Source organism: Condylura cristata, unplaced genomic scaffold (genome assembly GCF_000260355.1).
Source record: "Condylura cristata isolate star-nosed mole 26May11 unplaced genomic scaffold, ConCri1.0 scaffold00032, whole genome shotgun sequence".
Classification (NCBI taxonomy): domain Eukaryota; kingdom Metazoa; phylum Chordata; class Mammalia; order Eulipotyphla; family Talpidae; genus Condylura; species Condylura cristata.
Genome location: NW_004567133.1, coordinates 12,677,872 through 12,700,108, shown reverse-complemented (window position 1 = coordinate 12,700,108; position 22,237 = coordinate 12,677,872). Strand labels below are relative to the sequence as shown.

Sequence of the window (22,237 nt, the reverse complement as noted above, 5' to 3'; positions counted from 1 at the left end):
GGGTGGCCACTGGCTCCGGCCCCCACATGCCCATCACCAGGTCTCCGGCAGGAGCTCCCACACTCCCCCACCACGCACGCCCTCTCCTGCTTCCTATTCCGCTCACTCCGAACTCAACTGAGCCAAAGCCATGGCCGGGATCCTCACCAGTTCCATCACACCCCACTTCCTCTCTGTCCACTATGGACAGCAATCACTGTGGGGCTTCTCGCAGGCAAATCTGGAGCTGCAAAGCCCCCTCAAGGAGCGCTTGCTTTCCGCTGGGCTTCAGTGAGGCTTTAGGCCCCTGCACCTGCCCAGGCCACCCTCCCCTCAGTTAACTCGCACACAGCCTGACTCCCGCAGACACCCTGGGCCTGGTCTTCCTCAGACACCACTGATGCTGCACTGACCACACTGGCTGGGCACCAGCTGGAGGCCCTCGCCCTCCAATGCGGGCACCTTGCCGCAGCAGGGTCTGGCCCTCTCACCTAGCACAGAAGGACCTAATGAAGTTTGCAGGACAGGAGAGACACCAAGGCTTTCATTTTATGCCAGCAGCACGTGCACAGTGCCTGCCATGTAGCCTTCCTGGCAGCACGCGGGGCCAGTCATGAGGAGCCGGGGCTCCCCAGGAAGACACTCTCCAAGCGACTCGGAAAGACACCTACCTGTGGGATCGCTCCCAAGAGCTCCTCCACACTACTGAAGCCGTAGGTCTTAGGGTGCAGGGTTTCTCCAACATACTTGGTATAGGCCATGGAAAATTCATGAAGGAAAAGCTGCTGGTAGTGGTAAGTGTGGAGTAAAGACCGCACGTTCTTGGCAAACACATAAAGACTTGTGAGCTTCACACACTCCTCTGCCTTATCATTAGTAAACACCTGATCCAAGAGAAAACACAGCATCAGAAACTGCCAGAGTGGCCCTGCTCCCAGATGTGAGGCCTTCAGCACAAACTCGAAAATCAACCTGAAGTGGATGGACAACAAGCCGAGGAGAAGGGTAGCTTCCTTCCAGCACCTCCTCTAGAAGGCTGTCGCCTTGGTCAAATTTTACTTCTAACTGTAAACCTCAGACAGCAGAGGTCCAAAGCAATATTGTCAGTCTTGCAGCCTGGGGCTTCCAACAAAGGGGGCACTGGAGAGGGGAAGCAAACCCCAGAGGCAAGGCGGCATGACCCAAAGAGGTAGAAATAAGAGGGAAAGAACTCTGGATTCAAGTAATCTAAGCAAACTCCTTTATCAGACCCTTTTCAGAGCCTTAACACACATCCAGACTCTCGGGGCCGGGAGAATCCCCGGCCTTCACTGGCCAGGAAGTCTTTTGTCCTGGAACCATGACCACTGCCCAGAACTGATGTTTGTGTGATATGCCAGGGTTTAGAAGATGTGGATTCGATGTTGTAGAAGAAAACTACTACAGCAGGTTAAAGCAGGAAACTCAGTATAGAGCTGGGAGTTATCCTGGATACAGCAGGGAAAAGCGGGGCTTTGCAGCCGCGCGGGGTGCAGGGAGGGTCGCGTCGGTGGATGAAACATGATGGAGACACCCACTGCTCAGTGACAACCCTGGGCTAGTCTGGAAGAAGACTCAAGCTGAAGTTCGATCGAGGAGAGAGGTTTTGTCAAGGTCTTGTATTGACTCATCAGCCACACAGCTATGACGACATCTATGGACAATCCTGTCCATTGCTAAACTTTATTAATTCATACATATGTATTCTAGCTAGAATCATGTTCTTCTGGGGGAACTTGTAATACTGATGTCATTATGGCTTCATTAAATGAAGTGGTGAGCTTGGTATGTTTTTCTTTGTAAGCGACCTAGAATGCTTGTGAAGAAGCTGGATTACCTGTCTTTTAAGTTAGTTAATCCCAACGGTTTACTCGTCAGGCCCTGGTGCCTTTTTCACTGCTCAGACTCCAATGACCTCTAATGTCTATTGTGGTAACTGGTCTAACTTATAGCTTCTTGAGTCAATTCTGATCGCTTTCTGTAGGGGCTCTCTATTTCTAGCTTTGTCTTGTGTCTTCTAGCCTTGAAGTGTCCTTTTTGCAAGGCCCCAAGGCAAGCAGCAGTGATCTCCCTTTCTGACCTGTGTCTGACAAGTCACATGAAGCCAGCTGGTTCAGAAAGAGGCACTGGCCGCAAAATCCAGTCTGGTGCAGGACAGAAGACCCCGTCCAAGACATCAGGGCTAGAGCTGTGGTGCTGGCTCGTGGTGTATCTGGGCAGGTGCCCACACCGCCCCGGCTCTGGGTTTGTTCATCTATACAGTGAATGACCGGCCCCTTCCAGCTCGACACCCTCTCACCGGACAGTTTGGTTATGCAGAAATACCCAAGGGAACGGCTCTCACGCTTTGGAAGAACATCAGCACTCATACCTCAACTAGGTAAGGAAGACTCTTCAGGAGTTCAGTCAAGGTCATGAATCCGTATTCACAAGGGTTGAGAGGGGCGCTGTGGGTCGTCTCATAATGTCTCTTGAGTTCATCCACGGAAAGACAGGTGGTTCCTTCCCACGACATCAGCAACACCAGCAGCTGGGCAGTGAGGGAGCGCAGGGACTTGCGGTTGATCAGCTGAATCTGTTTGCCAGACTCCAAATCAGCAACCTGCAGAAAGCAAGAGTTCACATTTTCCACAGGCAAGAAACAATGAGCTCAGCTAGCTTCACTTGGGCTAATGAGACAGAGGGAGAAGCGCTAATTCTCTTTCTTAAACTGAAGTGAGTGCATTTGTTTTCAATCTCTTGGGGACACATCTACATGACAGGCAGGATGGGTACAGAAACTGTCTGGTCCACCCTGTGCGTTCACATCCAGAAACTCCCCGGGGAAGTCTCCAGAAATGCCTCTGTGGGAAGGCGGTGGGGAGGGGCCTACTGGCATCTGCTGGCCCACCCCACGTACTGGGAGGTGAGAGGGCCCCTCTGGCTGCAAGGCTAGCCAGTTCTACTCCATTTCCAGTCTGAAGCTGGTATTTTCATGTCTGACTACATGTTCACTCCTCAGTTCCTTCAGATTCTCAAGGTGACTTGAGTGAGTGACTGCACTGAGGAGAACCTTTTGGAAAAACACAAAGGTTAGCATCTGGAGACCAACAACAGATGAAGAGGCAAGCACTGGTGATGGAGAGCCACAGGCTCTGTGCATGCTGAGGGCGGGGCTGAGTCTGTGAAGCGGCTCTTTACTGGGCCAGACCGGGCACAGCTAAGACAAGAGAGGCACTGCGGGACGAAGCCACACCTGGCCCTACAGGGACGCTCGTCTGGGCGCCCACACCAAGGGCTGGAAACGTCCATTGGTCCTGGAGCCAGAGAGGAGGGGCCGGCGTCCAAGGGCCACCCAGACACTGGGTCTTTCTCTGGTTCTGCCACTCCGAGCCCCACTCCTCAAGGCAGTCGTGGATTTGTACGGTTCAGATTCCAGCTTACAGGGCGGAGTGGGGTTTTATTATCAAAGATGCAATCTTGGGGAGGTCACGTCTGTTTTGTAGCTGCCAGACCATTATCCCCCCATCCTCTTTTTTTTTTTTTTTTTTAAGATTTATTTATCTCTGCATACAGAACTGGGGCACAGGCCAGAGGTGCAGGGGCGGTGAGAGGCTTCACCAGAGACAGAGCGGGGAGCAGAACAGGCAGCTGGATGAAGTACACTGCTGAGGGGAGCAGCGGGCGGGTCAGGAGAGGTCTGCTGCGCCTGTGGGTCGGGGATCGAACTCATGCTGAGGTGGCTTTAGCTTCTTAGTGCTGCACTTTAACCCGCTGCGCCGCCAGGGAGGGCCCCCCACCAAGTCTTTTCAGGAGACACACTTAACCAGCACCTTTGATTCCGCTTACACATGTCTTTCGATCCCTGCCCTGGTCATCAAGGGAGCTGACGAACACGTAACACTCACAGGGCACCTGGACTCCCAGGGCCAGAATCTCAGGGGGTGAAGCCGACGGCACTGTTCCTAGAAGCTCCCCAAGATCAGTATGCAGCCAGGCTTCTGCACTGGGGCCTCTGGCCTTCTCCTTACCTCTCACACCCACACTCCCAAGCCCCTGCGCATGAAGTCCATGGTCACCGACGGCCTAGTCTTCCTGACCCCAGAAGCCCATCACTGCCTCGTCCTGGAAGAGGCTTGTCCCACACTATGGCCCCCAGTGCCCAACCGTCCCATCTCCCATGACACCCTCTGCACAGCAGCGCTCCGCATGCCACCCTTGGGGGTAGACTGGTCCTTCACCCCTGCCAAAAGTGGAAGCGGGGCACACACTCAACCGTCCACTCCCACAGGCAGGCGGACTGGAGCTGAGGTCGGGGTGGCAGACAGACCTGAACGTCCCTCCACAAGCACCCCTGGACCTCGCCAGCCTGGACTCCTCTCTCCTTTCGGCCCACAAGCTCCATCTGTTCCTTACCTCTTTTACCTCCTTGGTCCTGCTGGTCATCCATGCACTAACACTTGAGTCCACACGCTATGAACACCTTTTCCCAGCAGCCTTTGCGCTGCACCCACCTAGCACACCCCCAGTTTCCCAGACCTGCCCTGAGGCACTTGCAGCCCCAGTCTCAGCGTCTCCACCTACCCAGTTCCGGGGAGCTCTCACCCTGGCAACGCGCCCACGTGTCCCGCTCAGGACACACACCGAGAACACCGGGCGAGAACCCCGGGCCCCTCCACGCTCTTCCACCTGGAAGCCTGTTTTTTTCTTGCTCTGAGTAGCTGATCTCATTTTCTACAGAACAGAAAATGGAGCTCTGGGAAGCTCGCGCCCTGCTTACCGAGGGGACCAGTGCAGAAAGCCGAGCCTCCCTTCCAGGGTCTGCTTCGGCCTCTCCAGCCCTTCTGTTGGGAAGGGACAGCACCGGCAAAGCCATCCTCCCTCCCGCTGGCGCCAGCTCCCATGCCCCGCCCCTCCCACGACCCTGCGTCCTCTCTGGCTTGGTGCGGCTGCCCTCCCTCGGGGAGACCCTCGTCAGTAACTCACCCGTGCCCAAGTGTCTACCTGGAAAGGCCCACCACCCACACCTCCCCTGCCCGCAGGCCTGCGGTCCCTAGTGGCCACCCTCCCGCTCTCAAGGACACACCAGACTCCCCGCTGCCATCTTCCTGTCGCCTGCTCTGTGCGCCTCGGTCCCTGCTCCTGTGCCTTCCCAGTGCATGTGCTGCTGGCCACCCCCCTCCCATGCCCTCTGCTCCCGGCCTGCTCCTCCTCCTGGCAGCTCCGTCCGCCCCATCAAGGCTGCCCTTCCCCTCCGTTTGCCCACCAGCCCACCAGCATCCCATCCAGGCCTGCAGCCCAGTGGCCACCACTTGGTCTGTTCACTCTCCACTTCTCCCTCCTCCTGGTGAGTTTTCCTGGCCCTGTGCTATTGGCAGCCTGGGGGTGCCTGGCTGCCTGCCAAGGAGACCTGTGGTGGCGGGCATGTGGCCTAGGGTGGGAAAGGAGAGGGAGTCACAAAGAATTGCCGTAACAAAGGCAATTCTGAGTCCAGCTTGTTCCTCCACAGACATGAGTCAGAGTTTGGAAGCAAGAGAAGATCTATGATTAAAGTACACGAAACTTGAGAGTCAAAGATCTGTCTAGAAGGGTCCAGCTTCAAGTCAACAACCAACACACCTGAGAATAAACACCCTACTTTCAAAGTGATCTTGTTACTGTTTTAGAGTCGAACAATGGTGCTGGAGTTCAAAAAGACATTACTTCAGCCGGGCTGTTAGTGAATGCACAGAAAGACCAGAGACCGAAGCCGCCAGCAGTGTCCCCTCCTTTCATCTGCCAGGGATTCGTGACCCATCAGGCCGGCTGGGAGGCAGCACACGGTGAATATGCAAATGCCACACCCCTGTGAACCACCCAAGGGGGGCTGTGCCCCTACAAGTTTTATCAGTCCAGGAAAAAAGCTCTCTTTACCTTTACCACGTGGCAGAGTTTCTGTGTTAAAGCCGAAACGGAACTGACGTCATAGTCTTGGAGACGAAATGTGTAGCCGAAAGTCTTAGCGTATTCCGTGAGTAGGTCTGTCATCATAAGGCAGTTGTCTTTCTGGGACCGAAGGAGTTTAACAAACTGGGCAGCTAAAGCTTTGAACCTTTCTACCTCCGTCAGCGTGAGGATTTTTTCTTCGCCACATTCCAATACCTTGGGACACACAAAGGGAAAAGGAAAAGAAGATTGAACACATTATTACTATTCCGTAATTAAATGATATAAAAACATGTACAGTTCAGAACTCTATTTCTGGGTTCTTTCATTGACTAAAGTCAATTTTACAAGATTCAAAAGTTCTAGAAGTTGGCTGCACAACAATGCAAGTATATTTAGTGTTACTGAACTGCACCCTTAAAAATGGTTAGGTAGGCTGCGGTCAGTACAGCAATGTAAGTACAGTCAATGAGAGAAATCTGGTGTGACTTAGCAACAGCTTGACAGTTAACCACTGCCCCACTCCATGCGCTCAGCCCTGTTCCAGCCTCAAGAGGGTTGAAAACTATGGAGATAATCAGACATGTGAACAGCAGGACGCTGAGGGACTGTTCAGCTTAGGAAATCAAACTATTCAATTTTTTTTCAATTATTACCCTAAAACAAGCTGGAAGAAAGAATTTTTTATGAAAGGAAAAAAGCCACCTTTGTCTAAAAGTATTAACAGGCCAACAATATGGCTTCCCTGACCAGAGAATGTCAAATTTCGTCCTGTTACCTAACCCCCTACTTCCCAGGAAAACAGACCTGAAAGTGAAAGAATTTCCCCCACATGCTGTTAAGAAAAACAGACTTGGAATTTCTTTGCTTACTTGTAAAATATCAGGTATGGCTTCAAAGAGTTCAAGTAGCTTGGTGAACCCGTAGTAGGCGAGTTTGCACTGCCGGCCGAAGTGGTGGTGGTAGGAGGGGATGAACTTGTGGAAGGGCATGCGGAAGTGCGGCTGGTGCCTCAGCAAGTCCACAACGTCCTTGGAGAACTGCTTTGTCCTTTCTATTTCGTCCTGAGTGCGTTCTTCAGAGACATGGAAACCAATCACGACCTGTGTGTGCCCACGGGCATCAGCACCCCTGCAAACAGCTCATGGGCAGTGTGATCTGCCCTCCCAACATGCTCTCTTCTATGGCTGGTTCGGGAACTTGCCCCAAGGCAGACGCTGGGAATCCTCTGCTCTAGACCCTGACATGCACACACGTGTATTTCACCTCACCTGCTGGAAATAACCACTCTGGTCCCTCGCACCCACGCCAGACATACAGGCAGGCCGTGCCCTTGAAATATGTGTACTGTGCTTGAAAGTCACCTAGAGATTACTCCCTAAAAATCACACTTCTGAGTAGAGATGTGCTTTTTGTTTATCCCTCTGAACTTCAGTTGAGAGTGCTAGTAGGGAACAACCAAGGCATCAAGTCTCACAAAAATGGGGGAGAAAAAAAGCTTAACCTTAGATTTCTGTCTAAACTTTGCAATTACAGTAGAGAAAAGACTGGTATTACTTATTTTAGCTTTGAAATCCTAGGCTTTCACGGACACCAGTGTTTCTGTGTCCAGAACAGAAAGAGCAGTCTAAGACCCACTGATCACAACCAGCAGGCGTGTGTGACACTGTAGCTTCAAATTCCATTTATCCTCGCTCCTAGAGAGCACCTGGAACTGCTAAGAGGCGAAAGAAAAAAAAAAAAAAGTTCACTCAGTTTTCTTTCCTTCTGAAGTGTCCAGAGTGAAGTAACTCAGCCATGGTCACTGACTTTTGGGTGGGTAATTACGGCATAAACAGCCAGGCTGGCGGATGCATTTTAATACAAGGTCATGCCTTTTCTCCCTGTAGAGTGAATTCTGAAAAACTAGCAGGCTTTTATTGTTGACAAGCTGCTTCACCTCCTCTCAAGAACCCAGGATCCCTGGTGGGAAAGATTTCCGTGGAATCCCCAGAAACCACGGAGGAGGGAGAGCGGCCCCTTGCATGCTTCCTGTTAACCAGCGGGCTAGACAGCTGTCCTCCAGGAAGTGTAAGTCAGTGTACCTCTTTTGGGGATACAGATCACCATTTCGCTGTCCTGCTGCGACAAGCAGATGGTCGTGTCTGGGATCTCTGACACGATATCGATCAGCTCACAGACGCCATACTCGGTGACATCCCAGTCCTTTGAGAAACACCTGGATTTTAACCACGGGAATGGGTCAAGAACAAGAAACATTGCTTTTCCAAAAACAAGCAAACAACAACAACAACAAAAACACTCAATAGCAGAGTTAGTTATTAAAATTGGGCAAAGAAAAGTGTTCTCAAATATTTGCTTTCATTTTTACCCTCCTTCTCACCAACTCACCAATGATATGCCTGCGAGAATTCTCTCACGATGACCTGTTTGCTGGCTTGGGACTTCAGAAGTCTGAGTAAATCCTGAGTAAAGCGCTTCACCTGAGCCCTATGGGTGAGGGTCAACAAGCGTTTGGAGCCCATACCAAGAATCTGCAAAGCAAACGGACCATTTACACTCGGAGGCTGGGAAGCCTGGCTGGCTGGTGTCCTTGCCGTGGGTCCTCCTCTCCTTTCTCCGCCCCCAGAGCCCCGCTCCCCTTACGCGTGATAGCTGCATTCTCAAACACATACAGACCAACAAAATGTAGACAGTCCACACAAAAACGCTGCAGGAGTGTGGGCCTGCACTCCGTCTTCCCTGGAGAGTCACGAGTAAAGGCGTGTTGTCAGTCAGGGTGACCCGTTTTGTCTCTATAGTTCTCAGAACACTTTACAAATGGGAAGCTAGTAATCCTGTAAGTTAACAGGTGGAGGCTTCTCCATCTCAGTAACTGGTCTTCGCCTCATTCATCGGAAAGGCACCCCGCACGCCCCACAGTGCACAGTTCGAGGCAGGCTGTGCTGGGGAGGTCAGTCTGTAGGGTCAGAAGGAAGCTACCTTGGTGCTCTAGGGAGCCCCTTTACGCTGGCCCTCGTAATTTTCTAAACTGGAGAGTCACCATGCTCTCTGCAGTCTCATGGCTCAAGGACACTGGGCTAGGAACCGACTGTCTAGGAACTAGGTCACCAGCTCTGTGGCTTGGATGGAGTAGCCCAGGCCACCGAGGAACATTTCTGTCTCTAGACTACTAATCCCTGAGCGCTGCTTACCTGCAACACATGAGGCACTGCTTCTAGTAACTCAATCAGCTTGGAGTAGCCATAGTCTGACACCCGGCACTGCTTGGCAAAGTGGTGGTGGTAGGAAGGGATGAAATTGCTGATGGGTATGACGCAGGAGGGTTGGCTTTTCAGCAAGTCGATCACTTCTCTGCTGAACTGGATCAGCTGGGGGTTACCTACAGGACTTTTAGAACGCAGAAGCCAAGGGTCTAGACATGTGGGGAGCAAAACAGGACACGCATGAGACATAAAGCATGACGTCACCAGCTGAGACATAAAGCATGACGTCACCAGCTGAAAGAAAGGCATCTCCTCACTTGAGCTCCCCGTGGCCAAGCGGCCAGAACCAAGTGCAGCTTTACTTTAGCTCCACACTCTGCAGGCTAGCCTGACTTATCTCCAGGCTGGCAAATGTGCTCCCACACTTCTCAAAGTCAAGTAGCCAAGTAAAGCACAGTTCTCCAGTATTAGCTCACAGCAGAAGTGAAAAATACACAGGCAGTTTCCATCTATAGACTGGCTGCATTTCAAAGATCTGTTTGTAACTTAGTCATGTGGGACACACTTTCCCAAAGAAATGCCAGTCACAGGGTCATCAGGCAGATGAGCCTAGTTAACCCAGAGAGGCGTGAAAACACTGCCCAGGAAACCGCTCATATAAAACTTGCATGACAGGAAACTAAGGAACAGGTTTCTGCACTTATCTTAAATGTTCATGTGAGTAGAACAGTTTTCATTATGAAAAGTATGCAGAACCAAAAGGACACTTTTAAGGGACAGACAGGCTACGGACCCAGGACAGATGGGAAGGAGGGATGGAGGGGCAAGGCTGGAGGAGGCAGGAGCAGCCTGAGAGCCTCCTGTCTCAGCAGATTCCCCATGATCTTTAAACTTTCTTCCTGTTGGGGGAGTGGGAGAACACAAGAAAGTGTTGGGGGCCGAAGGAAAGAGCTGGCCGTAGCACCCTGCCCACAGCCAGCTGGCCAGACCCTCGCCCGGAACTCAGACACCCACTCCAGGCAAGCTGCCACTGTCTGGGTCCTTTTCATTTAAAGTGAAACTCAGTTTCACATTCATCACAGTTAGATAGAGTGACCAAAATGAATTTCAAAGGTAAATCTGCATTAAGAGAAACCGTCTCCAAGCACTTGAGATGATTTTTACAAGGTCAGTTACGTGACAAGCCAGTAAGTTCCACAACAAGCAGCTAAAGAGATCTGTGACTGTGGAGACTGGGGTTTTACGTTTTTTGCATAACTGATGCTGGTACTACAAAAAGGCCTAGTTCAGCCAAACCTTCAGCAGTTGAGAGCAGTTTCTAAAAGGTCACACCTGACAAATGATGATGCTGTTTAAGGTAAAAAGCCTCCAGCCTCCTACCAGCTGACGGTGTGGCTCAGGAGGACCAGAGAGCTGCCCCCTACCTGTGTTTGGAGGTGGAGGCTTGTTGTGAATCCACTTCACGACTTTGATGCCGTTTTGTGCGGAGGCGATGTTCACCCCCGGGACGCAGGTGATGACATGCTCTAAGGGCACACCCCCTCGGTTTTCCTGCATCACTTCCAGGTCACCGAATTCCGCAGCGTAGCAATCTGGAAAGCTGCGGCGAGGGGAGGTTAATGAAACTATGGGCAAGAGCCGCACCCACTGGACACAGCCTTTCCTTTCATGTACCCAGGAAGCAGCCACTGTTTCACCACCCCACCTCTGGGCTTGAACGCTGAAATGAAGATCCGGGCAATCCCTGTGCAGCATTCTGGCGTGACTAGGAATTCCTTGCCAGCTTTCCAGCAGAGGCGGCTAGAGCTGAGGCAGCTGGCTTCCAAGCCAGTCCTCGCGGTGACAGGTCGGTGGCCTGCGGGCAATTTGTCTATGTGGCCCAGTGCTCAGTCTACCTGTGGTTGCTGGCGAGTGAAATGGACTTGTGCAGACTACTGCTCTCTGGCCAGTGTGGAAACCTACAGCTCAGGGAGGGTGTGTGTGCTCTCCTGTCAGTGTGTGCACTGGTCACAGCACTTGCAACCACCTGACCTCTGTGCAGAAGAGACTGTCAGTGTTTGTTCCTAAAACTAAACACCAACCCACTTCTTTCTGACTAGGAGTGAGTGGACGTACTTTGACCGGCCAGATAATACTGCCAGGACGACGGCACTGCAACACTGGCTGGGGGGGGGTGCGGGCAGGGGCACACCTTCTAGGGAACATGCCAGCACCTCACGCTGCTCACCTCAGTAAAGGCACTGTGCCCTCGTGTGTCTGCAGCAGGCTATGGACCTGGGGTGCAAATGTCTTCAAAGAGAGAATCACAAATGGGATCTTGTAAGAGTCTGGATCAAATTCGTGTTCACTGCCGAAAGAGAACAGGTCAGCTGACATTTCTCCAGAGTCTGCTATGTTCACCCAGTAATTCGGACAGGTACCAAGCGACCTTATCCCAAAGGATTATTTCCTGAGGGAACTGTATGGGCTACCTGAAGTCCTTATTGGGACAGTGTTGTCTGCAGATGGGCTCGTGGTACTCTAGCTCTTCAAATATAATTGGGCTGCAATTTGTTGAAGAGCCCTCGTGCGACTGGGAAGACCCCAGGGGGCTCTGCCGGGCCTGGCTGCTAGGTAAGAGACACACCAGTCTTCCGTTTCCTTGTTCACGGACGGCAACTGTGTCTGTTAATTTATACAAATCTGACACGTTCAACTTGTGTCCAAACCTAGAAGCAAGGGGAAAAGAGATTCTGACTTGAAGAGAACTCTGATTACACAGAAACACCTGTCCTGTTTTATGTGGAGAACTATAACCAAGAACAGTTCCTCTGTTTTTAGAAAGTAAAACTGGAATGATTCCTTAAGTTCATTCAGTACAGACCACTTGCATTCATGGGACACGAGGAGTCTATCTCCCAGAACCTACCCTCTACCTGGAGAAGCTTCTGTAACTGACTTTACCTAATTCCTGTGGGACATCACCTCTTTCAGTGTGGCTCCCCATCACCTCCAAATCGTTCCTCAGAAGAGAAATACCCCATTCCAGCTACCCTCTCACCTCACCACTCCTCCACCCTGTCACCCGTGCTTCCTGAGACCCAAAACCACTGATCTGTACCTTTCCTAGCCCGGAGCTTAAAGGCACGTCTGAGTTCACATGCTGACTCCATCTGTGTGACCCTAATCAACTAATCTGACTTCCGTGTTCCTACCTATAAAATGGGGTGATTATACAGCTCACAGGACTATGTATGGATTAGAGGTGTTATGCGTGGAGAGCGTGACCAAAGGAAGTGCTCATTAAATGTCAGCTGCCATGGCAGTTTCTGCCCAGGACCCTACGTATGTGCTCAGATTTCCCCCTCTGCCCACACCACTCGTCCGCCCCGACCCTGTCACACTGCCCCATTCCAGTCTAGAGTTCTCTTCTTCCCCATAATGAAACAGCTGGTCTCGCAGGAGCGGCTTGGCTGCCTCTCCTGCCACCTGGCAGCCCTCCCCTCCAGGATTTTATCGGCAGGGCTGTTGAGATGGACCCCATCACCAGCAGTCTCCTCCTCCCCACAAACCTCACACCATCCTTTCGGGCCCCCGCTGCTGCAGGCTACCTCAGACTCCTGATGGGTCCTCTGCACACATCCTGGCAGCACCCTCACCTCTGGTTCTCACCCACTGTCCCGGTGGCAGCGTCCACCCAGCTCTGCCCTTTGCTCTGGTTGCCGCTTCACCTCTGACCTCATCTGCTCCCCATGCCTTTCAGGATCACCGTTAGACAAACACCTGCTGTATTTTCAGGGCTGATGTCTTTCCTCCACATGCGCACACTCTCCACCCAGACAGCCAACACCCCCACCCCAACTCCTGTCCCAAGCTGAGATCTAAAGCTCACTGGACCTCACTAGTCTCTCAGGCCTGTTTCACTGACATCTCAAATGGGTGAGGTCCCTTGTTCCCTTCATTCCAACAGCAGCTATTTGGAACCGGGACTGCTGCAGCCCTCTGCCCACTGCTTCCTCCCCTCCCATGATGCTACCAGATACTCTTGCCACCCAAAAAGTCTTCCTGAAGCCAGGCGCCCACCAGCACACCTCTCCTGGGCCCTCAATCCCCAACACTCCTGTGGCTCCAGATCAAGCTACTGGTTCTCCCCACCTTCTGTATCCTCAAAGCCTTCCCTCCTTCCTACTCCTTTTTCAAGACCGTCTACTTTTCCCTCCATCATGGTTTGAGACATTTGGTTCTCAAGGAAGAGGCTGTGTCCTCCAGTTCTGTCCTCCACGGAACCTGAACCTTTCACGCCACTGGGTCTTGCTGAGCATCTACTCTGTGCTGGCTACTGAAGCTACAGCATCAGTCGGCGTCAAGCCTGTCACCCTGGAGCTCACACCCTAGACGGGGCTCAAAAATGTCCACTAGATGAATAACAAAATTAATCAGCCCAGTAGGGAAAGAAATGAAGGGGCAGATTTGGGGACTGAGGTCAAAACTGGCTAAAAATGAAGAATTACCTACACTTTAAAATGTAGGTGAAAACCCAAATTTACATCTGAACATCAGTGTCTCGGTCCCTTCTCCAGGCTGCATGAGTCACTGCTGTGGTTTTACGCATGGACGTCACCAATCAATATTAACTTAACCTACAGAAGTCACCCCAACTTACTTTTTCTCGTAGATATCTGTAAACTTAAAGAGAGGCAGGCAGCAGGCAGGAGCGTCCTGAAGGACAGACATTGCTTCTGCGCTGTAAGACAGAATTTGGGCCCATCAGAGCACAGGTGACCAGAATGTAATCTCCAAACAAATGGACTGGGGCAAGCGACGAAAACACGCAAGTCACACATGGGTTTTTATGAAACGCAAGTCAGGGTTTTCACATCTGTGGAGCCGAAAGACACCAACCACTCAGCGAGACAAGCACCCTGTCACTCCAGAATGAAGAGCAGGACAGCTCATGTCTCCTACAGGTCAAGTGTAGAGATAAGGGAGAGGAATTCCCACAGTGGAGGATCCACACCTAAAACCAGGGTCACTTCGACTACGGTTTCCAAAAACAAAAAGGCACCCAAAAAGCACTCAGCAGGGAACAAAGTCAGCCTGGTCAGAAGGACTGGCTCTGAGCCTTTCATCACTTTTTTCTCCTGCTTCTTTTATGTTCTTGAAATCCTAATTTTCTTCAGTGAGGACTCTTTTATCATAAAAACACTATTAAAAATAACAGTGACATATAATGCCAGAGAAAAGAACTTTGAGCAACTAAGCATTCAAGAGTGAGTCCAATTTTACTGGGGTCCCCCAAACCAGGAGCACTACAAGAGGAGCCAAGCTTACTGTGACTAAAACTACCACCGAATTCCTAAGACCGACAAGGGAATATAAACTGAGGGGCCGTGGTCTACTGGACACTAGGTGTGTGCCAGGGGGAGCTTGGAGCTACCTTCCTGGACAAACTCCCCTCCCGCTGAGATCAGAAGACAGTGAGACACTGCGGGCGCACACACATTTGCTGCAGAGCCCGCTATGTGTGGGGCCGCTAAGGCGGAGCAGTGTGCGCCTCAGCACTGCCAAGGTAAAGCTGCACCTCGCCTCTCACTCCTCACCACAGCCAGCATCAGGCTGTTTCAACTAGCTTACTGCTGACTCTCCCAATGGACAATAACATTACTGCTTATGGAATCCTCACAAGCAGGTCATGATGTGATGAAGCCTATTTCTGTTACTTCCAAAACTGTTTCTGGGCCAAAATTTATTTCCTGAAGTAAATGCTGTGTTTGATTTTTACCTCAGTAAAGAGAGTGATTTATTAGCAGCTCCCGTGGCAAGGGACACCAGGATCTTCTTGCTGCCAATTTTGTATCTGTGGAGGCTATTTACCGCGTTGATGGCTTCCTGCAAGTTCTCCATCTGGACAACAGCCTTGAGCTGGTAATCCGTGTGGGGGCTGAGCTCGACGCTCCTCACCTGCGGCAGCAAAAGGAAGATGGCTGTGTGGACCCCAGCTCCGCAGTCCTGAGACTGACGGTGCGTCATCACAGTGCGTCATCAGCGTTGCCGTTCGGAGGACCAGGAGCTAAGTGTGCCAGAGGACCTCAGAGACCTGACACTGGCTTGGCCTGGGGCAAGTTCTGGCCCACAGCTCTCCCAGGCACTCACGGGGAATCTTCAGGGTCTTCCCCAGACCCTGCAAAACCTTGGGGCAGAGCCATTTTACCAGCCGGGACAAGGCATTTTTCACAAATGGCATCTAAACATGGAGTCAGATGCAGGAAGATCTTAACCAAGCCAAGGTCGTTTTTCTGTCTTACCAGCCAGAGCTAAGTAAAACCATGAGACCAATGCTTCTTTCCCAGAGCGCTGTTTATAAATTCCTGCCCGGGACCTCCATGCTCCTCTGTTGATGTCCTGCTCTCTGGGCTGGGCCCTGAAACCTGCGCACAGCACCACCCCAAGCCGGCCGAGGAGAGGAGGGTTCCCGCAGTCGCCCTGGCATCCGGCTGGGCTCAGGGTCAAACCGCTCCTCTCCACTTGAAATGCCAGCAGAGGGAAGACAAAGGCAAGCACGGGAGAGGCTACCTTGCCGTGCCTGGAAAACGCCTCCTGCATGAGCTGCTGCAGCTCCTTCCGCGACAGCCGGTAGTCGATGTTGCTGATCTGGATGTCAGCGCCATTCGCAAAAGGGTCCGGACAGTCAGCTCCGCCGCTCGAGTGCACAACGCCGAAAGCGAGTGGCGAGGCTCTGCTCAGAAGGTTCGGAGACATACTGCTGCTTAAAACACACAGATGGGCAGTTCGTGAAGGCTTTTACTCTACTCGTTTAGTTTATATCATGTAGACTTTGTGTGAAGCTACCTAGAGAAATAGCTTAGCACAGTACAATTCGGTTTCCAATGTGTTTTATCTTAAACACATACTCATTTAAACTTGCGGTCGAAAGTCCTATGAGTTGCCTCCTTGGCTATCAAAGGCTAATTCAATGCCAAACGCTCTGTCACTGGCATGTTTAAGATCAGAGGCAGACCGAAAGAACGACTTTTCTACCTTGACCATTTACTCTTAGGAAATTAGCTGGTGATAGCAATGTAAGCTATTTAACCTTCCCCGGCTCTCAGAAAGCTACATAGTCTTGCTCTTACAGGGCAGTCCTTCTCCATATAAAGAAAACTTTGTGAGGCTTTTTAGATGTAATTTGGCAGCTGCAAAGTCACTTTCCACAGTGAGTCGCCATCACCTCAGCAGGACAAATACCACAATGGGAGGAGCCTCGGGGAGGCAACAGGGACTCACACCTCACAGGAGCTTCTAAGACTAGCTGGAGAGTTCAGAAGCTTATGCAAGAGTCACAAGGCTAATGGGCATGGTTTACAGAGACCTTTACTTCCCAAATGGCCTCCCATAACCCATAATAATAAACACTGCATGTCTGGTAGGGGTTTTCTCACAACACAGTAAGGAAATACGTGGTAGGATGTCTAAACGTGATCATGGACTCCACACTAGGTTTCTCTCTGACCTCTGCTCCCAGATTCCCAGGGGGAGGAGGGGTCACCATGATCCCCGAAGGATGAAGAGAGGGCCGGGGGCCGGGGGAGGTGTCTCTTCCGTGCGCACCTGCATTTCCTTCTTTGAGACATTATTTTGTCATGCTTTCTAACTGCAGGGGCGCTCCGCCACCCCCACCCCGCCACCCAAAGGAGCAAGGAGCTAGACTTACCGAGAAGACCAAGCCTGAGATGTGAGCAGGGGACCAACTTGCCTGGAGGCGATCAATTTGCTAAAAGCAGATGGGTAACTCACTTGGAACAGTGTCTCCTCTTTCTCCTTCTTCTCTACAGGAGAACTAGTAACACTCCGGGCGCCCAGGTTCTCTTTTCTGAGGAGGGGGGAAATGGAAGGGAAAAGGTCACTCGGCTCCCTTCACACGGGACCAGCAAGCCTGAGGAAGAGTAACTCAACCTACTTCAGGCTGCCTTTGCAAACAGACTCTGCCAGCCCTGCGTGTTTGGGTATGGGCGCCACAGCACTGGGGCTCCTGTGAGCAGGGGCTCCCAGCCGCAGGGCGCCTTGTGGGGGCTCACAGCTCCTCGCGCCAGTCTTTGACTCCAGGCAGCACAGCTCCTGCAAAGAGACACACAGAGTGGGACTGACCACTGAACCCCTGGGATGTGTCAGGCCACGTACAGAAAACAGCCGCACGAGTATCATTCCAAAGCAAAGTTTAAAAAGGCAAGTCCAAAGCAAGCAGGCACAAGAAACTCAGAAACCAAACCTACCAGAAACTTCAGAGAGCAAGAGGTATCGAAATTACCTGTAAGCTCTTAACATCTGCACTTCTGGCAGCAGGTCCAGCATGTGCCTGGGCCCCTCTGCCAGGCGTGGCTTTGGCACTGGAAGATGGTTCACTTGCATCTTTGATGAGGCACAATTTTGGATTCTTAAGTTTTTTGGGAGACTTCACTTTATCAGCGATTGCATTTGAACTCTTTGTTTCACAGAGTTCTCTACTTTTTGGAGTAAATGACACAATGATCCTATTACCAAAGACATCTTCGTTTTCCATGCGCTTCTGAGCCCGTTCTGCACTATCTTGGTTTATGAAGCGGAGAATTGCACTGCAGCCTGTGATACTCAGCACTTTCCCTCCACAATTGTCGGACAGGCGTCTGAGCCTGTTGCTGATGCTCTTGCCATCTTTATTTGTTGGTAGGTTATAGACATAGAGCAGAGTGTGGCACTGCTGGTACAGGGGAAGAGTGTTACCACAGGTTAACGCAAGGGCACGCCTTCTATCACAAAATAGGAAGAACAATGAGTCATCTCTCAATTTAAGCTAATGACCTGGGGAGGGAAGTAACAGTGATTTAGAACAGAGAGAGTAAACTAATTTAGTGCAGGCAAGGTAATGAAAGCTATTTTAAAAGCACTCATTAATTTAAAATGTATCTTCAATTATCACTCCAGTGAAAGAAACATATCCGGCACGATTTAGTGTCCTGAATAGTTCAGGTCTTTTTTTTTTTTTAAGGTTTGTATTTATTTATTTATGCATACAGAACTGGGGTACAGGCCAGAGGTGCAGGGGCGGTGAGAGGATTCACCAGAGACAGAGTGGGGAGCAGAACAGGCAGACAGACGAAGGACACTGCTGAGGGGAGCAGCTGGCGGGTCAGGAGAGGTCTGCTGCACCGTGTGGGTCACCTTTGGGGCAGGCGGGGATCGAACCCGCACTGCAGCAGCTCTGGCTAGCTTGCAGTGATGCGATCCAAACCCTTGCGCCACCAGGGAGGACCCTTTTTTTTTTTTTTTCCAGACTACGAGGATAAGGCTCTCCCAGGTAGGCAATCTAGCATCTAAAGGGCCATATCTGACTTAGCCTCGCACGTTAGAAAAGTGAATGCCAAAAGAAGCAGGAGGAAGGAAATGTAGCTGCAGCCAAAAGACTAAAATCCTAATGAACAGGAACAGTGAGTCAGGAGAACAGCGCTGAAGCCTGAAGCGGGGCTGCCCATTTTGCCCCTCCAGTCAGGCTCTGGTTGCCCCAACTGCGGCTCATCCTGAGCCTGTTGAGGGCGGCCTGCTCTAGGCCTGCAGGCTGTCAGGGTGGCAGTGCGCCGGCGGCGCCCACTCTCCAATGGAACCCAGGCCAGCCTCCGCTCTGCTGCCAGGCCAGAGTGGCCTCCAGACTTGTATTCTTTCCCAAGTAAAAGGAGCTCACTGGGGGAGATGGTTTCTAAGGTGCTTCTGTAGCGCCACAGCTAAATCATGTTAAGACTGCCTTTCCTGTATGGGACTGCACACACACAGCTGCTCCCCATTACAGCTGTTTCTTACTACGAGTTACGCCTATGTGCCCAACAGCTTAAACACGGCTGGCATTAGCTCTTTGCCCACGTTAACGCTATCAGGCATGCGCATCCCACTTTCTCCTACCCTGTGGCCTCACAGACACTGCTGTAGCCACATCTCCTAATCGTGCATGTGTATGAGGGAACGCAGCTACAGAAAAGACAGCCAAGACCTGCTGGAGCCCAGGCTCTAGGTGCCCAGAAAGCACCCAGTTACTCTGTTCATTTACTCCGACCACCCAGCTTGTGCAAACCACAGGTTTCTTTACCTCTAGCACCTAAAGCTGAAAGAGCAGACACTCTTATTCTGTTACTTCCACCCACTTGGTGCAAACGCTGCTGGATGGACATGGGCAAGTGGCTGTTTGGAAAGTAAACTAAAATTCCCCACGATTTTTTTAAAAATTGAAAAGCAAAATTCAGGCATCTCAGTTCCCTGTATATTGTAAGAGGTTTCTAAGCCTGATTTCAAAATCTGGCCTCCTGTGAAGCACAGCCTCACCTAGGGCTGTCTTTGTCTCCGTAAGCTACGCAGGAACACGGCAAGAACAACACAAACCTACTCACCGGCATCTTGAGTGGTAACCTGGGGGGCAGGTCAGAAATGAACTCTTCAAATCTGATCAGCTCGTTAGCGTGATGCAGCAGTGCTTCTGAGGCCTGGTTCTTATGGACCAGAATGATGTGGAAACCGTGCCTGTGTCTCAGGTCACTAAGTTCCAATGCAAAATTGACATCAGCTGAAAGACAAGGCCCAGCCCACCCCCACCCCAGGCATTAGAAACACTGGTCAGACAGACTCTCTTCTGACATCTACTGAGCAGAATCTGGTCAGAGTTGTCCCCACCCTGCTCCCCTTTGGGAATCCCAAGACACACAGTGCTTCCCTGAGTAAAAGGGAGCAAATACAGTATTTGGGCAAGCCTCTACTCTAGGCAGTAACTCATCTTGGAGCTTTTTAATTAGCAATACTAGGCAGGGAGTGGGCACAGGGGTAGAAATTACAAAACAAAAACAAAAACAAAAACAAAACCCAGATCTGGCCACACAAGAAGACTTGTTCAAGTTCCAAGAAGACTCAAAGATAAGCAGAATCAAAGATAAGCACTGCAGCCTCTCTGGAGGCACACGGTCTTTGCACCGGTTTTCGGTCCCTGCAACTCCCACTGTGAGGCCGGGACCAGCCAGGGTGCCTGCACTTACTGGACACGAGCACCACCGTGGCCGGGGCGGTGTGCGTGTTCGCGAACCTCCGCAGACTCTGGCGCAGCTTGTCGTCAGCGGCGTTCTTCGCGGTAGCGTTGATGTGGGCAACAGTTACCTGCGAGCATTGGTAACAATGAGTGACAGCTGAGGCGAGGAACCACTGCACAGCCTATCCCCGCCTGAACACACTCTCCTCGAGGGAAGAAACATGTATTATGATTATTGCCATTTAGGGATGAAAAAATTCACAGCCAGATCTACGTTTCAAACCTGGGTCTCTGTATGAGTGAAATGGATCCATATTCACCCCTCTCTCAGCAATCACCTGCTGCTGTACTTTGTCCGGCCCCTCCAGAACACAGGCACAGAAAAAGTGAGACGTGAAGTGGTGGAGTTCGCTCCAGCGGCCTCTGCCAGTAGCGGGGGGTGGCAGAGCTTGTGGCAAGATCAGGGGGACTGGCTGTCACCTCTCTATGCTACATGCTGACTCTGGCTTTCAGACTCCGGGTTAGGGCGTGCGGGATGGTGAGGCACCTGCCCCGAGAAGGGCTAAAATGTGTTTTCCGTTGTTAAAACCTCAGGCTCACGCTAAACAATCTCCAGGGCAACAAACACCGTGGTGTGGGAGGTGCCTCCACAGTAAGCCACACACAGTAGATTTATTAGTTTTTCTGAGGAGATAAATTTATCAGTTTTGACTGCAATATGGTGTATCAATAGGATGACCCCTAAGTGTCGAAAGGACTAGATTCTGCTTCCAGTGGAAGAGCGCGGATTGAGTCAGACAACCTGGACTTACATCCCTGCTCTCCCACTTTGGGCTGTGTGGTCTTAAAAAAGTGGCTGAACCTTGCTTAATTTCACTTGTCCATTTCAAATGAATCCTATGAGCCCGTAGACAGAGAAGTTACGAAAAACCAAAGGAAAATAAATATATGGAACCATTTCACCTGCATAATACTAAATACAAGTGGCAATCACACATGATTAAATGACTTCAAGTACTTTACAAATAATTTTTTGCTAAATGTTTTTATTTACAATTTAGTACAAGTGCTTATTATTCAGCAAATTCTGCAATGGAATTTTTTTTTAAATCACATGTGCTTATTCTACTACATTAAGTTAAATATGTTTTACCTGGCAATTATTCAGCTCTTGAATAACTTCTTTGTTTTCTTTACTGATGTCACAGACACAGATGAATTCTGCTTCTCTGTGGCCTTTAAAAAACTTCTCACGGATTCTCTGAACAACAGCAGTAGCTGAGCGGCCGGAGGGAACCGAGCAGTTTTCAATATCCCAAAACACTCCAATGGGCGGTAAGTTGTCTAGCACCTGGCCAGCTAGCGCGACTTCTGGGGACACTTAAAAAACGTGAACACTTTCAGTTACACAGTGAACTGGAAATGGCAAGTTAAAACAAAACAGGTAGAGCTATCTAGCATTCCTAGTGGCAGAAAAACAAAATTAAAGGCCACCAACCTCAGTGACTGACCTAACAAGACAGCCCCAAGTTGTCGCTGCACTCAGTGATGACTCCTGTTTCTCATGAGACAATGAGTCTAAAGGTCAAGTTACTCTAAGCTCAACACAAGTCCCTCACAAAGCAGGAGCCATCCTCGGGGCGAGCAGTAAAGCCTCTCGAACACTGCAGCTCTGGGACTTGATTTTCATACTCCACCCACACGGGTCTGCTTATCCCGTACAGAAGAATGGAGGTGCCAATGGGTGAAGTGGTTGCACTGTTCCTGATTTTTAAAGAACTTTTTTTCTTTTGTTAAGATGTATTTATTCATACAGAACTGGGGTCCAAACCAGAGGTGCAGGGGCGGTGAGAGGATTCACCAGAGACAGAGTGGGGAGCAGAACAGGCCGACTAAGTAAACTGCTGAGGGAAGCAGCGGGTGGGTCAGGAGAGGTCTGCCATGCCACGTGGGTCACCTCCAGGGCTGGGGATCGAACTCGCACTCAAGCAGCTATGTGGCCAGCTTGCAGTGCTGCGTCCTAACCTTTTGTGCCACCAGGAAAAGCCCCTTTCAAGGACTTTTCACACTGCAGTAGCATCTAGTATAATGTCATAAAAATGTTTTTAAAAATAAT

The 22,237-nt window shown here is 50.9% G+C and overlaps 1 protein-coding gene across 4 annotated transcripts in view; it reads right to left on the bottom strand.

Annotated features, from left to right (window-relative positions):
* KIAA0430 (KIAA0430 ortholog) overlaps positions 1–22,237 on the bottom strand; it is a 36,529-nt gene that overhangs the window by 5,571 nt on the left and 8,721 nt on the right. For 2 of the 4 annotated variants that reach the window (XM_012731922.1, XM_012731923.1), the window contains exons 5-23: positions 21,275–21,501; positions 20,132–20,249; positions 19,496–19,668; positions 17,392–17,820; positions 17,044–17,201; positions 16,798–16,956; positions 15,660–15,852; positions 14,869–15,047; positions 13,750–13,830; positions 11,579–11,815; positions 11,335–11,454; positions 10,532–10,707; positions 9,096–9,316; positions 8,293–8,435; positions 7,986–8,119; positions 6,774–6,976; positions 5,890–6,117; positions 2,369–2,599; positions 651–863 (exon numbers count right to left, since the gene is read on the bottom strand). In XM_012731922.1, coding sequence (XP_012587376.1) covers positions 651–863; positions 2,369–2,599; positions 5,890–6,117; positions 6,774–6,976; positions 7,986–8,119; positions 8,293–8,435; positions 9,096–9,316; positions 10,532–10,707; positions 11,335–11,454; positions 11,579–11,815; positions 13,750–13,830; positions 14,869–15,047; positions 15,660–15,852; positions 16,798–16,956; positions 17,044–17,201; positions 17,392–17,820; positions 19,496–19,668; positions 20,132–20,249; positions 21,275–21,501 — 3,623 coding nt within the window. The remainder of the gene's footprint in view (positions 1–650; positions 864–2,368; positions 2,600–5,889; positions 6,118–6,773; positions 6,977–7,985; positions 8,120–8,292; positions 8,436–9,095; positions 9,317–10,531; positions 10,708–11,334; positions 11,455–11,578; positions 11,816–13,749; positions 13,831–14,868; positions 15,048–15,659; positions 15,853–16,797; positions 16,957–17,043; positions 17,202–17,391; positions 17,821–19,495; positions 19,669–20,131; positions 20,250–21,274; positions 21,502–22,237) is intronic. The other 2 variants (XM_004692107.2, XM_004692108.2) reach the window with 2 other exon arrangements.